General features: G+C 42.9%; 1 protein-coding gene across 1 annotated transcript; it reads right to left on the minus strand.

Moving 5' to 3' along the window:
- Nucleotides 1-7,293: 7,293 nt before the first annotated feature.
- On the minus strand, nucleotides 7,294-14,958 carry uri1 (URI1 prefoldin like chaperone). The gene is made up of 11 exons (XM_034535086.1): nucleotides 14,566-14,958; nucleotides 13,687-13,721; nucleotides 11,472-11,550; nucleotides 11,128-11,263; nucleotides 9,876-9,967; nucleotides 9,722-9,785; nucleotides 9,384-9,579; nucleotides 9,043-9,280; nucleotides 8,801-8,952; nucleotides 8,433-8,673; nucleotides 7,294-8,044 (listed from the first exon to the last, which is right to left on the minus strand). Exons 1-11 carry the CDS (start codon nucleotides 14,635-14,637, stop codon nucleotides 7,856-7,858), a joined length of 1,494 nt encoding a protein of 497 aa, XP_034390977.1. The 5' UTR covers nucleotides 14,638-14,958; the 3' UTR covers nucleotides 7,294-7,855.
- Between the last annotated feature and the right edge of the window lie 516 nt (nucleotides 14,959-15,474).

The following is a 15,474-nucleotide window of genomic DNA, read 5'->3' on the forward strand; positions in this document are numbered from 1 at the left end:
GAAATATAAACACTGTCTCCTCAACTCGTCCCCCTCATGCACATGCAAACACACACACTCTCACATGCTGTCTCTCTCTCTCTCTCTCATACACACGCAGGCATGTGCATATATAATGTATTTTAAATCACTAATGTGTAAACAGTTGCTCTTGTTTGCACAGACCACCTGTTCTTTCTGGACACAAACAAAGCTTTGGCGTACGATGGGGTGTGTTAACAGTGTGGGGTGCGTAGGGGATGCCTTGCACAAGAGAAGCCTGTCCACATGGTGTAGGCTGCATCAGATGGTTGGGCCCTGCAGGGCGGCAGCCAGCTCCAACAGAACTCACGCAGATCTCAAAGAATGGAGCTTCTTCAGTCCGCAACGTACTGACATGTTTTGCTTTCTTGAAGAGTACAACCCCCACCAACACATACACACGCCCCTGGTGCAAGGAAAGCATCCATTGCCACCATATCATTTAAATAGGACGCATAATGTTGTTTTTTTACATTGTCTTTTGCGTTGCACACTATTTGCAAAAGAGATGGCAAAAATTGAGGAAAAACTAGATGTGTCTACTTTCAGTTGCTAAAGCACTTGGAGGCACTAAAACAAAAGTCATTAAACGAGTCATCACAAAATCCCAGCAGGAGTCTGGTAATGCCACTTACAGTATCTCATTAAGCTATGGCATCTACAGGAGGAAAAAAAACTGACAAACAAAGAGGATAATCCAAGGCACATTAACTGGGTCTGATAATTCAATGAACTCTCATTTGGCAGCCATCTTGCCCTTATGATGGTCTTTTTTTCCAGCCGCAGCAGCAGTGCACAGACCCCTCGTGAAGTTCCTGCCCCTCTCTCCCTCTCTCTCTCTCACACACACACACACACACACACACACACATATATAGATATTCCTCCTCTCGATCCCTCTCTCTCTCTCTCTTTCTCTCTCTCTCTCTCTGTGTCTCTCTCCCGCGCTCTCTAAAACAACAAAACATCCAGCATTAGACAACGGGGTTCCAGCGTAATTAGAAAATGACTTCCTTTGCAATCCTAGCTAAGTAGTTTACACACTGTAATTACAGGGACAAAATCATCTTTTCATCATTTCACTGATTGAGCTCATCAACCCAGTGGGATCCCAGGACTGTGCTCAGGCAACATCTGGGCTAAGAGAATTAGCCCTTAGTTTAGCAGGCTTTACACAGTAGCGAGCAACGCAGCATGAACACTGGACATGGCCGTGGCACACGCCTCTAATTGAGACCGTTTTTTGGACGGTGCGTCGGATTGGGTGTTAGATCACAGGCCTTATCAAACAGATGCTCACCAGAGCATTCATCGGTCACTCATCTTAATACAATGGGACACAATTCCGGAGGAGGGCAAGGTCACGGCGCAGTAACTGTCTCTATTTTCCCACACTTTCAAAAATGCCATATCAAACTTGCACTCCCCCCTCTGCGCGCTCCTGTACTTGTGAATTGAAGCATTGAAGATTGACCTTGGTGCACAAACAACACGCCCTCTTCTTCACGGGGCCCTCTTCTTTACTCTAATTCCCGGTGTGCCCCGAGCGTTGACTTTCTAACAAACACATGTGGTCGCGGAGTTGAAGGTGAAGTGCTTTCGTTTCCTCTCTGTCCTGTGGAAGAGCTCTGACTCCGTGTGTTGGCAACAGAGGCAAGTGTTTAATGTGGCAGCTGTTAGCCTCGTGGATTTTCACTAATCACTCTCTCCTGATTACTCTGATGAGTGTATGATGCTCTTAAATAATCAACCCGCAATGAAAAAAAAAAAAGAAAAATAATTATCATCATCTCCCTAAGTAGTGCAGCTGCACCCGCCTGCAATAATTACAACTGGAACAGGGCGTCTTCTCTCGTCACTTACAACCACTTATTATTAAAGATAACGCTAATTGGTGCAGTGGTGGACGACAATTCTTCATGGGGTTCATCGTAAAAAGCCAAACCTTGAAAGTTATGGCACATTAGAGGTCTTAAAGCCAAGGTACGGTATTAAACATCGCATGCTGAGACATGCCGATAATCTGAGCCAGGGGAGTAGTAGACGTCCTATCAGTAGCCCCTTGGTTGCCTCCCTGCCTTGCCCTCACTCCACCCTTCCCCCACTCCTGGTATCAGCCTGGCAGACACAATTAACATTTTCATAAAAACAATTCCCTGCCTCCAATAGTCCAATGTAATTTGTTTTCCATCTCTGTTCATTAATCATTGTTTAAATCGGTGAGCCATCCCCTCCACTCTGCCATCTGCACTCAGCTGTGTTACAGATATGACACCTTCCCCCTTAATGGGAGCTGACAGCCAAGAGAGGAGGCCTGTGGAAAATAGCTTCCTGCATGTGCACTTCCACCTCACATACTGCCAGCAGGTGAGAGAGGGGGATTTAATGGATTCTGATTAATCTCAAAGGCAAACAACAGTATACACTACAATATCATGCAGCATGCAACACGACAGTATACGTACATATGCAGCCCAGCAGTATGAAAAGTGAGCGGCGCTGCGGTGACTGCAATAACTGGAGCAAAAACTCGTGCAGACATTCTTTAAAACAATGGCGACGCATTCCACATTTTGTAGAAGTTTTTTTCTTCTCCTCTAGTTAAATTAGTGCAGTGTTCCTACAATATGCTATTGTTTTCCTGGAATTGGGAGCAAGGTTATTAATTATTCACTGTTGTGTTCTCATATGAGGGGGCTATGCTTTTCACCGTATTGCCTCATAGCTCAAATACTTAAGGCCATGGTACTCGGGCAAATTTCATGAGGCAACATCAGAGATATTATTATCACAAGGCAGACACTTAGGAGATTAAAAGTTTCCTGAAGAGTTTTCAGTGATTGGAAATATTCTGATTTTTCTCTGATATGATTTCAAAGTTCCAGGATTTCTGCGGCCCGCATGGGAGAGACAAATCAAATAACTTTTTCTCATTCCTTTCAAGGGATTTTAAGCCTAAATCTAGGTTAGCTTAGGCATTTTTTTTTTGGAGGGGGGGGGGGGGGGGGGAATCCTACTCAATGTGGTGGTGAGAGGGTGCCAAAAAGTTCATCTGGCCTGTTGATTTCAGCGTGGATTACAGATATTCAAATCATGAGCCTCATGTTCAAACAAGTGCCTCTATCAGGGGAGAAAGTTGCCAAGCAGAGCTTTGTCATGTAAGCTGTATGAATTTACTGCAGCATAATGAGAAAACGGCTGTGGCGCTACATTAAATACAGTTTCATCCACTCACTCTCCCTCTCTTTAATTTGCTCTCAGTTACGATGAGAATCATTTCAGTCTCCAAACAGGCGACACAGGTTGTTGTTGTTTTTTTAAGACCTTTTTTTTAAAGACGGTGTCACCTGAACATACAGAGGCCCAATTTTTCATCAGGAATTGTGTCACAGTGCACACATGGTCCCAGTTACAAAACGCTTCAGACAAACGCCCCAACTCTTTTTGGGGTGTTTCTAACAAGGACAGCGGCAGCAGCAGTAAATGATGTGTATATTCAAAGCTGAATATTTCATGTTGATTGATCGAACTGACTGCCACCCACCTGCTCCTCCTCCTGTCCCACCGGAGCTGGCATGAGGAGAATTCAGTAATTGAGAAGAGCAGAGCATGCTCTCGCTTTGCTCACATATGACAGATGGGGCATCATCGCTTCAAAGGAGAGCATTTTGAAACAGGAGGAAGGAGGGGGCAGAGGGTAAGGGGGGGGATGCTTTGGAAGTAGCTGTGCCACTGCACAGGTGACAGTGGGAAAAAAAAAATGGAAAGAAATGGAAAAAAAGGTTACATTATCTAAAACATGACCAGTCAAAAAAAAATGTCACAGATGTGAAAGATGCAACTTTAAATTTAAATGAATTCAGGCAAACAGCCTCATTGCGACGTGCAAACACCATGCATCATTATTCTCAGTCACACACAACTTCATTAGCCCATATTTGTATATGAGGTCTGGTGTATCTAGTCGTTTATAATTTCCTAATTTTGGGATTGGTGGTTCTCAATAAGCCTATAATGAAATATTAATATGGAATTAAAAACAAACGTTGTGGCCAAATATGACATGATAAAAGGTCGTAATAAAAAAACACATCATACAGAAAATGTTCACGGTCCACTGTACACACAATATAAGTCGCAATAAACACCAAGAAAAACACACACATTTGCTCTTTTCTTCTTCTAATATTTCCGCTAACGGATCGAATTGAATTCCACAGTCGCCTCTTCGCCCTCGCCATTACTTACTTTTTTACCCCTCCAACAAACAAAAAAAAAGGGCTAACAGTGGCAGCTGAGGGAAACGCATCTCTACCAGAATCCGACACGTCAGAAACTTAAACTGACTCACTTCCCCATCACATTCGGCTACTTGGGTGCATCTGAATCGGTGGTTTCTCTTACCTGGCCGGCGCGGGGGGACGCGGGGTGACAGCTGGAGTTCAGCGGAGAGTGATGTGGAACTGGGTGACTGACTGCTGACTGACGGACTGGTCGCTTCACACGCTTTATCACAAAACGCCCAGCACACACACACACACACACGGCCGGGACCCGGATTCCCCTCTTTGAACCACTGCCTTCTCTCTAAAAACGCCAAACCCCCCTCTTTGAAACGCTCTCGCCAGACGAACGCAGCGACGCGGCTTTGCTCCTGTAGTATTTCCAGTTGAAGAAAGAGGTAATGAAATCTTATAAAGATTACTCGGGATACTTCGACATGTCCCGAAGCCGTATGTCTCCCTCATCTGGCCGCTGGTGTGTAAGTGTAACAGACTGGCACCGTGCGTAAAAATGGGCTCTAGCGGTCTCCAGGACGCAGAGCCCGTCAATCCGAGATGCGTGGACTTAAAAGTATTAACGCGGTATTATGCATGTCACATTTGGTGAGGTAATTACGCGCAAGGGTAGTACTTCTGTATTCTTTGAAAACTTCGAGGCGTGATGGATTCGCCTGTAACGGCGTTATGAGCGTGAGACTTGTGCTCTTTATAGGCAGACATATTATGCAGATTTGTACACAGGCTGATCCCGTGTGTGTGTGTGTGTGTGTGTGTGTGTGTGTGTGTGTGTGTGTGTTGAATGGGCTTCTTGCTTTATGAAGCTGTGTGTTTGGCATATTGTGTCAGGGAAGAAAGGATGGCTAAACATCGGGGATTCAGCGTTTTCGTTGGTAAATGGCTCCATTAAGGAAGCTGAGTTGGATGCTTGTAACATCTATCAACATTTCTACCATTCTGCTGACCTTCACTGTAGATTCTCCTTACTGGGAATAAGTGAATACATTCCAGACATATCTATCTCTGAAAAACATTCGCGGACATTATGAAATAAAGAGAGAGAAAAAGTTTCAAATGACCCTAATCAGATGAATTGTTTCACTTGCCTTAGGTTTTGTCCAAAAATCAAAGTGATTTTTTAAAAATATTCAGTAAAAAAAATAAAAATTCTCCACACTAAAGAGGAAAAAACAAAGTGATATTTTAAATTAGTTTGAGGTGAACTCTGACTTTGAGGGGAAACAGCAGAGCGAGAATCCAAGTGTCATGAAGCTGCAAAGCTGCCACCGTGGATCACCTGAGCATTTCTTCCTCCCCTGTGATTTGCACCATTTGTTCCTGTAGGGTGTAAATGATGCAGGAACGAGACACTCTGTGGCTGCATCTTCAGTATCACATAGCAGTGGAGCTGATATGTTGTTTAATCCATTCCTCTGACGTGCAGCTAAGTGCAACTCTTCCTCTCCTCCTCTCAGGCCTGAGCACCTGTCTGGACAACAATATGCTTGAATCCTTCATCACACAACTCTTAAAATCCCTCGTAATCCCTGAAATGTAGATCGTGTGTGTTTCCAGCTCATTACATAGCGAGTATGCTCGATTTCTTTGTAATGCAGTTCTGCTATGTTCCAACATATACCTTCACAGCTTAACCTACATAAGTCCATTGATCCGTGTCTCACCAATACAACTCTAGTATGTTAAGCATTGCCTAATCTGTCTCATGCTACCTGGATTTTCATATTGGAGAAATAATCCTGATGAAGGGGAGGAGGGGGCACAGTCACCTCAGGACCTGTTTAAAAGCTTCTTATCAGAGACCTGCACTCCCACCATTTAACTAAAAGGGGAGTGATAGCCTTTCAACTCACAAGCCGCAACTTTAATTAAAGCAGCTTGTGGGGGAGATGAAGTACAGTGGTGTGTATGAGTTGCCCCGCTGAAAATCTAAATCACATCAAACACAGCTGAGTCCGGAGTGATTTTCAAGTTCACCGTTTCAGAAAACATTCCCCTTGCTTTGAAACATATGAATCTCTTAAACTCCAAACAGACACAAAACAAACTTTCAGCAGCCAGGAACAATCAATACTTACTTTAACTATAAATGTATCTTACAAAACACCCAAGTCAACTTGTAACAACGAATTAGTGTCATACATGTGTTTGGATTTAAATACAATCATTATAATCATTCCAATACCAGTAATATGACCACAAAGTAATTAACAACACAATTATGTACTTAACAACTTCTAAACTCCGCTGAGAGAGAGAGAGCTTTCACTTTAAGTACATGTTACTGTTAATACTTCTGTACTTTTACTGAAGTTTGAATCCAGATGGAATGTTCTTATTTTGTTCTCTGAATACTTCCCATCATGCATTAGTGTTACATTCAGGATGTCACTGAGTGAAACCATGAACTGCTAACTTTCAATCAGACTTTCTTCTGGTCCTCAGCAGTAACATTTTGTTTTCGGCCTCATGCTAAACCTGATTTGTTGTTTGAGTGGTTGGCTTGGAATCTCCCTCTCCCTCATTAAGGCTGCACTTTGATTAGACCCTCGCTAACTGGAGCAGGCATTTAGCGTTCAGTTTGCTATGCAGCTTTGACGAAATGTTATTGCTCGCTTACAAAGTTTGGCTGCAATGTGGCGCGGGGACGGTGCTTTACTTAGCTCTTCAAATGTTGATGCACAACAGGAAATTCACAACAAGTGACAGTAATTCATAAGAGACCTTATCGGCTCAGTTAGTGTCTGCATTAGCAGTTTAAAAAACCAAAACAATGTTCACTATGCATCAGGAGCAAAAATGTGTTACTACTACACACCATTACCATGCAGTGTTAGAAATAGGTTGTCTTTCCAAACTCACATTCACATAACAAGTAATGCTATATAAGCAGAGTAATGAAAGAGAGGCACAGATTGAGATATTTTCTTTCAAGGAAGAAAGAGAAAACAAGACTTGTTTAATTTTATTATTTTTATTTTACATCAATATTCTTTTTTTGTCTTTACATAAAGCTTGTCACAAAGGAATACATACATTCATTAGGCAGGTCTAGAGAAGGTAAAACGATAGCTAGCGGGCACCTGATTCCGTTTAATGATCAATACTTGGAAAAAGGAATAAAACAAGGCAACCGGTTCTAAGTGAGGCCCAGAGTCTTACCTAAACTGGCAATAGATTTGATCAACAGAAAAGCAGAAGACAGGTTAAAACATATGACAGACAGCAATCGGTTTAAACAAGTCCCACAGAGAGATGGACAAATTGTTAAGTGCCATTTATACCTCAGGAGTGGCTAAGCAAAAGAGACTGCATTAACTAGTGTTTGGAGCTTGTTAAAAAGCAGAGTTACACACAAAGGTTTACTTAAAAGTCAATGACGTAAATGAAATCCTGTATGGATAGAAGTGAGCGAAGCGGGAAAGAAAGGAGGATTTATGCATGTCATCTATTGTAGAAAAGAAACAAAGGCTTTAAAAAAAAACAACAATCCAACAAGAACTCAATGTGAAATAAAGATATTTGCTCGTTATCCGTCACTTCTGCAGCAACCTGGCAGCTTTAAACTTCGACACCCTTTTCGGGGCTTGCTGAGGCGGGGCGACGTCAGGCGCCACCTCCTCCTGCTTCCTCTCTAGTATGGTCGGCAGAGCAGGTGGAGCGATGGTCAAATGGGGGACAGCGGAAGGCATCGGGTCCTTTTCTACTACTGTGCCTGAAAAGGCCTGGAGAAGAGAAGTCAGTCAGGAAACGAGCGGTAATGTGGAATTACATGACTGATGGTTGAAGGTTGAGGGTCACTAAAGGGTTTATACTGTTTTCATGCTGGGCTTCCTTGTTCATATTGCCTCTTGTGACCAACATTTAATGATTGTTCAACCACATGCAGCTCCCATTTTAACTTAAAGAGGCTTCTGTGGGAGTTTTGTTATGTTCTCATTAAGGGATCTGACGCTCAAAGGTGCAATTTTCAAAAAACGCTTCATAATATAGGCATATTGCCTTCACACTGTAACTGAGATTAAAGACTATGCAAAGAAACTTAACTGAGGGTTCAAATAAAAAAATGGAAAGCGAGAGCTACAACTAGCCAAAAAACCATGTGTCGCGTACCTCGAATCGGCTGGCGGGGTGCAGTGGCACCGCCGTGGGACTCTCCTCCTCTGTAATGCCGTCGCTGGTGTCGCTGTGCGTGGTGTCGTCGTGGCTGAGGCTGCGTCCGGTCATCCGGCGCTCCTCGAAGTCCGCCGCGCTGCTCTCGCTCGATTCGCTGCACACACTGTTCTCTCGGCTGCGGGACTTTAGGATGGACTTTCTGGGGATGGGTTCCCCGTTCTTCATGTCAACAAACACCCTGAAAAAGACGACAGACCAGTTTCACCAATGAGGGGAGAGCAACATCATTAAAACAAGCCGCATAACTTCTTAGGTTTTTTACATTTTTGATATAGTGATATGTGTGAATTTAGTGTTGTTTTCACCTGTAAATGTCCGCGGGTGTTGAGATTTTGTGAAGTTCGTGATGGGAGTGCCCGTTACTGTGTCCATTCTTATTTTTCCTCTTCGAGAGATCCTTCTGCTCTTTCCTTTCACTGAACTTCAACATGGTGTTTTTTCCCGTGTTTATCCTCACCTGAAGCAGAGGACCGAGACAAAAGGTAGAATGAATTCAACTGCCGAATGTAAAGAAGATGCATCGTCTTGAAAGTGTTATTGTTCTGACCTTCTTGGGTTCAGTTGTGTGCGAGAAAAAGATGGTCGGCAAACCGCCGCCTTCCTCTTCCTCGTCGTCATCTTCAGCTTCTCTGTCTGAGCTCGGTTGCGCTTTACTGTGAGGCGCGGATGTCCAGCTCGGCTTCTGACCGAGTCCATTTTCAGGAGGTGCAGCATCTCCCTCCTTCTCCTCTTCTGAGGAAAAGGACGACGTGTCCTCACCATTCATGTCCGCATTATAAGATAATCTGGAGAAAAACATTTTCCAAGATACATTTTCATTTTAGCCGAGGTTAGAAAATGTGCAATTATTAAAGTTACAAGGAAAAGTGCCTCAGTGTGTTCATCTACCTGTCCTGCTCATCTTGTAGCTCCTCCAGTTTTTCGAGTTCATCCAATCTCGCCCACAACTCCTCTTTAGTTGTGATGTCTTTTCCGCTCCCTCCATCTCTGCTCTCTTCTTCATTCTCCTCAACCTCCTTTTTTAGATGCAACACGGCATCCAGTTTGGGCTTAGAATTTGGTTTGTGAGCTTTTCTTTGCTTTCCTGTTAAATCAGGCAAGATGGGGGGAAACACGTTTTTTTTATCCTAAAGGTCAATCTGAGTTTGTGTAGAAGCTTTCTTTGCTTTTCATAATGCAAGATGCGTAAAAAACAATGAGGGCAGAAGAAAGGCTGAGAAAGATACCTTTAGTGACAGCAATGTCAGTGTTTTCGGTGTCTTCTCTAATGTCAACATAGCCCCCTTTACTCTAAAGAAGAAGCAAAGTCAGTACATGTGCTCCCATTTATGTCTTATGCAATATTTCGTCTGCGAAACGACTGGTAGTCGTGCAACATACGGATGAGATGGTTTCCAAATCCTTCACAAGCCCAACTCTGGCTTCAAAGTTTTTCATCGTCTTTGAAAGATCATTGAGTTCACTCTTCACATCTGCAGGAAAACAGGTACATTATCATCAAAATGAGTGTCAGAGTGTTGGAAGCAGACTGACAAAACCAAATGTGCACAAACTAGCTGTAGGCTAATGGATTCAAATTAAACATTTAATATAACAATGGCAACCAGCTGCTAAAGAGTTAAAATTCTAAACAACGTTGTGTGGGGTGGGGGGGTGGGGTATTGAAAAATGATGACACAAACAGTTCATAATTTCTTCTGCCCTGAATACTACTTCGGATCATTAAATCTTGACAACAATTAAGCCCTTTTACTAATAGCAGCAGAGGGCCCTTGTTTCCATGGTGATTGGGAGCCCCTCCAGTCAGTGCATCAACTGGAAGTGAGGAAAGGTCAAACACAGAAGGCCTGACAACTCAGCCGCTGTCTGACACATTTCAGCCAGCTATGTTTGTATTACAGCACTTAGCTTTGTAATAGCGGGGTGGGAAGGGTCAGGAGATAGGAGGAGGGGGAGGGAAGGGGGCTGCGGATGGGCTGTGGCAGCATGTTTCTGCTTCACTAAACACTCTAATAATGTTCACATCAGACATCGTTACTTGGGCCCATTTGACTCGATATGAGATTTTCAGACCTGAAACGAGCAGCGGGGGGGGGGGAGACGGACATGGCCATGCATAACTCATGTAAGAATAAATACATTGTTGTCTTGCACTCAATCAAACAATAATGCTGCATGTACAGGACTCGATTTGAAAACATATGCATTGCTATTAGATTATTAGATTAACAATGCAGCATATTAGCACAAGGGCAACGAACGCTTCAAACGTGCCTTGCAGCTTGCAACCCAAAAACTAAATGTGAAATAAAGTACCCCCGCGGACATAAAAAATAATAATGCACGCACCAAGATTTCAGAGCAGTTAGGAAGCAGCATTACAGTTCAATAAACACATCATTAAAAAGAGACAAAATTCTACAAGAATCTCAAAATGTTCTCCAAAGATCCTATGGTAAATAACGGCTCATCTGAAAGTATGTTGTGTCACTCAAGTGATTCTTCAGACAAATGATGCAGCGACACCCTCTGCTGGATGAAGAAAAGTAGTGTTGAGCGGTCACGTGAACTTTAAACAATGCCGTCTGCTTGAGGAGAGACAAAAAAGAAATATTTTCAAAAGGAGACTCACATTTCATCCTGTGATCGACAATTTTCTGAGCCTGCTTGGTCGAGCACTTGGCGAACCAGTTGTCGCCGAGCAACGCTGTGACCTCGTTCGTGTGCACCAGCTTCCCAGGCATGAAGGCCAAAGGGCCAAAGGGCACCTGTTTATAGCACGAGGGATGGAAAAGAAAGCCAAACAAAAGAGAAACTGTTAATATAGCCGGTGGCAGAATGTGGACATGAAAGTAGGAGAAAAGCAGAAATAAAGTCTAAATAACAAACTTGCCATTTGCAACAGGCATTCATTGTAAAACTACCCCACAATGCACAAGTTGAGTGATGGCGTGTTTTAACAAGGTCAGCACTCACCATAATGTCATAAGACAGCTGATCTGGGAGAGTTTTGAGGCGGTCATTGAGGGCCTCATAGTCACCCGACACCTTCTTCCTGCAAGAGCATGTATTTATAATGATGATAGGGCAACAACTATTCAAATTAATGTTTGTTTTGTCTTTCTTTGAAGCCGCAGATCTCCTATGAAGCCATTCTTATCCAAATAGGTTTGCCTGGTTTATTTTGGGATGTTAAAACAGAACAATGGGAAGCAAACGACAGCTGTGGCGTAATGAGGAAGTGCCTGTTTCCCCCTTCAGGGGAGAAGGGAGACGTCAACCCAAGAGGACACAATATGTCGCTGCTATTTATTTGTATTCATTTGCCACTGGACAATGTAAAGCTTCAGAGAAAATCATGACAACAGATTGACAAAAAGCAGCTAACACTACTTTCTCTAAACATTTAAATTCAGGTTTGAGATTGCCTACGTTCTCCGGTGAAAAGTCACAACACTAGTTGGTAAATGTAAACAATCTGGAGGTTATGCAATTGCCTTTGCATGATAAACAAAAGTGTGTCGTAGCCAGATAAAAGCAATGCGTGTCTAAAAGCCCTTATTGTCTTTATCTCGTAGATTTTCCTCAGTTGGCTCCATTTGTTGAAATAGTCCAGCATTACCTGTAAACTAAAACCTCAATCATAAATATAAATCATCATAGCAAGAAGAGTACATGTATAGGTGTTGGACTTGATGCTGTTTTAATAAGAATGTTGACTGAATGTTGGCATCTTAAAGTTGTTGTATATTTGACATAAACATACAACAAAGAGTGAGAACGTCCCACATTTTCAACACAAAAAAATAAACTGTTCTACTCGTTTCAACCACTGGGGTTCAACCACTGGGTTGAACCGAGAGGGCTCTACCTGCAGTTGTACAGACTGCAGGTGCGTCGCACAAGTGCAGAGTTTAGAGACGAGGGGGACGAATGCCGGACTTTGTCCCTTCGTAGCAGGTCCAACAGAACCTAACAGAACCCAACAGGAGAGTCAGAGAGACGTCGAGCCCCGTCTGCACACAGTCCTGAGGGGAGCTCTAATCAGCCAAATAAGTGAAATCACCTGCGTGGCTGTCCCATGGTTGGGGGGTGACAGCCTGCTCAATTGGGATTGCAATGGTACTTGTGACTATGTCGCTCAACATGGAGACGTTTGGAAGCGGTTTCATTGGAACGGGCTGCTGCAGTCGCTCCTGCAGACACTGTGCTTTGTTGACATCTACTTCACTCTCCTGTGTAGCATATGTTTGGGTAGGAGAACTGACCACCTTTATTATTTAAATTACCCTATTTTAATGAAGACTTTTTTGCTACACGTCACAGTAACAGGTGAACATATATGAATTAATGACAGGATCCTGGTATTGTGCATGTTGGCTCATTGTCATAGGGAACTAGAACACCTAAATATAACAGAGCCATTGGTAATGTTTTAAATAAGTACTGTGATTTTCCTATTGTGACATGTCCAAATGGCGGGTGGGGGAAAGCATTGTGGTACATTGAGCCCTCTGCCTCAACTTCAACCTCAGTTGAGGCCGAAAATGAAGTGTATTACCAGGGAATACAACTTGTAAATTGTCTACTAAAAGGTGGAAATCTGATGGTCCATCCGGCAGTTCACCAGACAGAATAACTCAAAAACTACTGTCTGCGTGTCCTGGTAACGCTCCTTCTTGCTATTGCAAATGTGTGTTTGGGAATGAGGAATAAACAAGCTAATTACGGTACACTTGAAACAAATGCCTCTGATTGGTCACGGTGTGTCTAATTTGTTGATTTTGACAGGAGCCTTCACTCTAAACACGAAGCATCAATATTGCACAGAATCCTGCTTGTTTAATACTATTCATTAATAGACAATGAATTATGCTGTTCTAACATGGAGCTATACCAACTATGTCCACTAAACAAACTTCACAGAACACATTAATGGATTTTTTTTGGTGAAATATTCATTAATTAAATGTTTTAAAGACCGTTTTGAAAACCAAATTTGCAGAATAGGACTTAAACCTTATATTCTATATCACCATGGAAAAAAGATATATTAGAACCTGTACTTTGACCAGCTGCTTTTTGCTACTCCGTGTGACATTGAGATTATTTTAATAGTGTATTAAAAAGGCAGCAACAAAACCTAAAGAATGCTCACTATGCAACTGTTGAAATAGTACATGGTGCTTACCAGTGCAGAACCCGACTTTCACAGTCTTTCACCACCTGTTTCAGGACAGATAATGTCAATACGAATCACATGTGTGCAACTTAGTCTCGTGTCAAGGTTGTAATAGCCTGAAGGAATTATGGTAAAAAAAATATTAAAATTAAAATGTCAACTGCGATTATTTCCACGAGCAGATTCGCAATTCCTAAACATTTCTGATCAGTATTTTCACTGGTAATGCAAACACTAGTGCAAACAAACAACTTATGAACATACAAGTGGGATAATCATCAAAAACAGGGAGACAGACCAACAACACACAATCAGACGAAGGAAGCAGGAGACAAACACAGCTGTCAGGACGACATTCAAATGGTCAGGACGGTCTGCATAAACAGACCCTTCACTGTGGTGACATACGGGACACATATGGAAAGTTTCCGAAGTTCGTTGCTCTCTAAACGTTCTCAGTGGCATGCGGATTCCTCATCAAAAGGTGTATTGTGAACGTGTGACTTCCGGTCTGAATGGGCTCGTCTGTTCTACTGAACCGCTCGACAGTTCATAAAAGCCTCAAATGAACCGAGTAGCGCGAGCTCAGACACGCACGGAGGCGACAGTGAACACACCTCCTCCTGGCAGCGTTTGCGTAACAAGAACTTGCGAGCGGCTGCAAGAGGGGAAGCTTCTAGAAAACGGACAGTCAACACAATAAACTCACAACGTACACATGGGTTAGTGAAATTAGTGCACGTATATATCTAACGTGAAAAAACACTTTAGTAGGTCCCCCCGTGGTTCAAAGAGCCGTGTCGGTCCACCGCGTGGCCAGCAGAGATCTGTGCTTTGGCTAAACGTGCTGTTGAGACGTCAGTTAGGCAGCAAAGCTGGCGACATTACCTTCTGGTGTTCCTCTCGGAGCCTGGCAACTGCGCCGAGATGCTCTATGTTCATTTTACCTTTTCCAGCCATTGTCAACACACGTGCACAACAGGGAGGTGTGTTGTTTTTGTGAACCCAAAACAAAGCTCAGGGGTTGTTGTGAGTCCTAAAGAAGTGTTTATGAATGCAGCCGCAGCTCTTCCTGAGACCCGTTCTGCTCGTATTCATCAACGGGGCAGTGGTAGTAATCCTCACTCTCGGAAGTGATACCATTTCACACTCTCATTTCAAGATGTTTGCATGATTTCCAGAAATATCCACGGTTTTAAAATCCAAAGATTGAGCAAAATATTCCTCGTCACTCTCGCTGCGACATGTACCTCGGTCAATTATCAAGACACAAGTAACAGCGACGGAACTTCCGGTGGCGATATTCAAAATAAAGGACCCCATCATCTTTTTAGTGTGATACAATAAAAAGCACACACAGGGATGTACGGAAGCACCTCTGATAAACAAAACAATAAACATGTAATTTCATTGGTAAAATAACACGAAATATCACACTGTAACATTACTCCACTACAAGTCTTCCGAATTCAACGTTTTAGTCACGTAAAAGCATGGGGATTCCAAGGCCTAAATGTGTGGCTGAGCCCCAAGACGAGAACAAGTATGTTCATTTTGTCAGCAAAAATACCCGTCATACAGAATGGTCTGTGATATTGCTGTATTTGATGTTGCATTATCCAGCATGTTGTTGCATGCTTTGCTTAAATTATGTTTCCTTTACATTGTAAGTCACATTTCAATTTGAATTGTCTAGTTTGTCAAGGTGGAGCTGATCTAAATTAATTAATAAACTCGTGGGTAGTTTAATCTATTACAATATGCTGTGTGTTATAAGATGATCACATTGTCGTGGGC

This window comes from Cyclopterus lumpus, chromosome 6 (assembly GCF_009769545.1).
Source record: "Cyclopterus lumpus isolate fCycLum1 chromosome 6, fCycLum1.pri, whole genome shotgun sequence".
In the NCBI taxonomy this organism is placed as follows: domain Eukaryota; kingdom Metazoa; phylum Chordata; class Actinopteri; order Perciformes; family Cyclopteridae; genus Cyclopterus; species Cyclopterus lumpus.

Excerpts from the sequence above, each read along its gene's own strand:
- uri1 (XM_034535086.1), bottom strand. The coding sequence starts at position 14,637 with ATGGCTGGAAAAGGTAAAATGAACATAGAGCATCTCGGCGCAGTTGCC. Across the intron at positions 11,551-13,686 it reads GAAAGTCGGGTTCTGCACTG|GAAGAAGGTGTCGGGTGACT; the intron begins GTAAGCACCATG and ends ATGCTCTTGCAG. Across the intron at positions 8,674-8,800 it reads ACACCCGCGGACATTTACAG|GGTGTTTGTTGACATGAAGA; the intron begins GTGAAAACAACA and ends CGTCTTTTTCAG.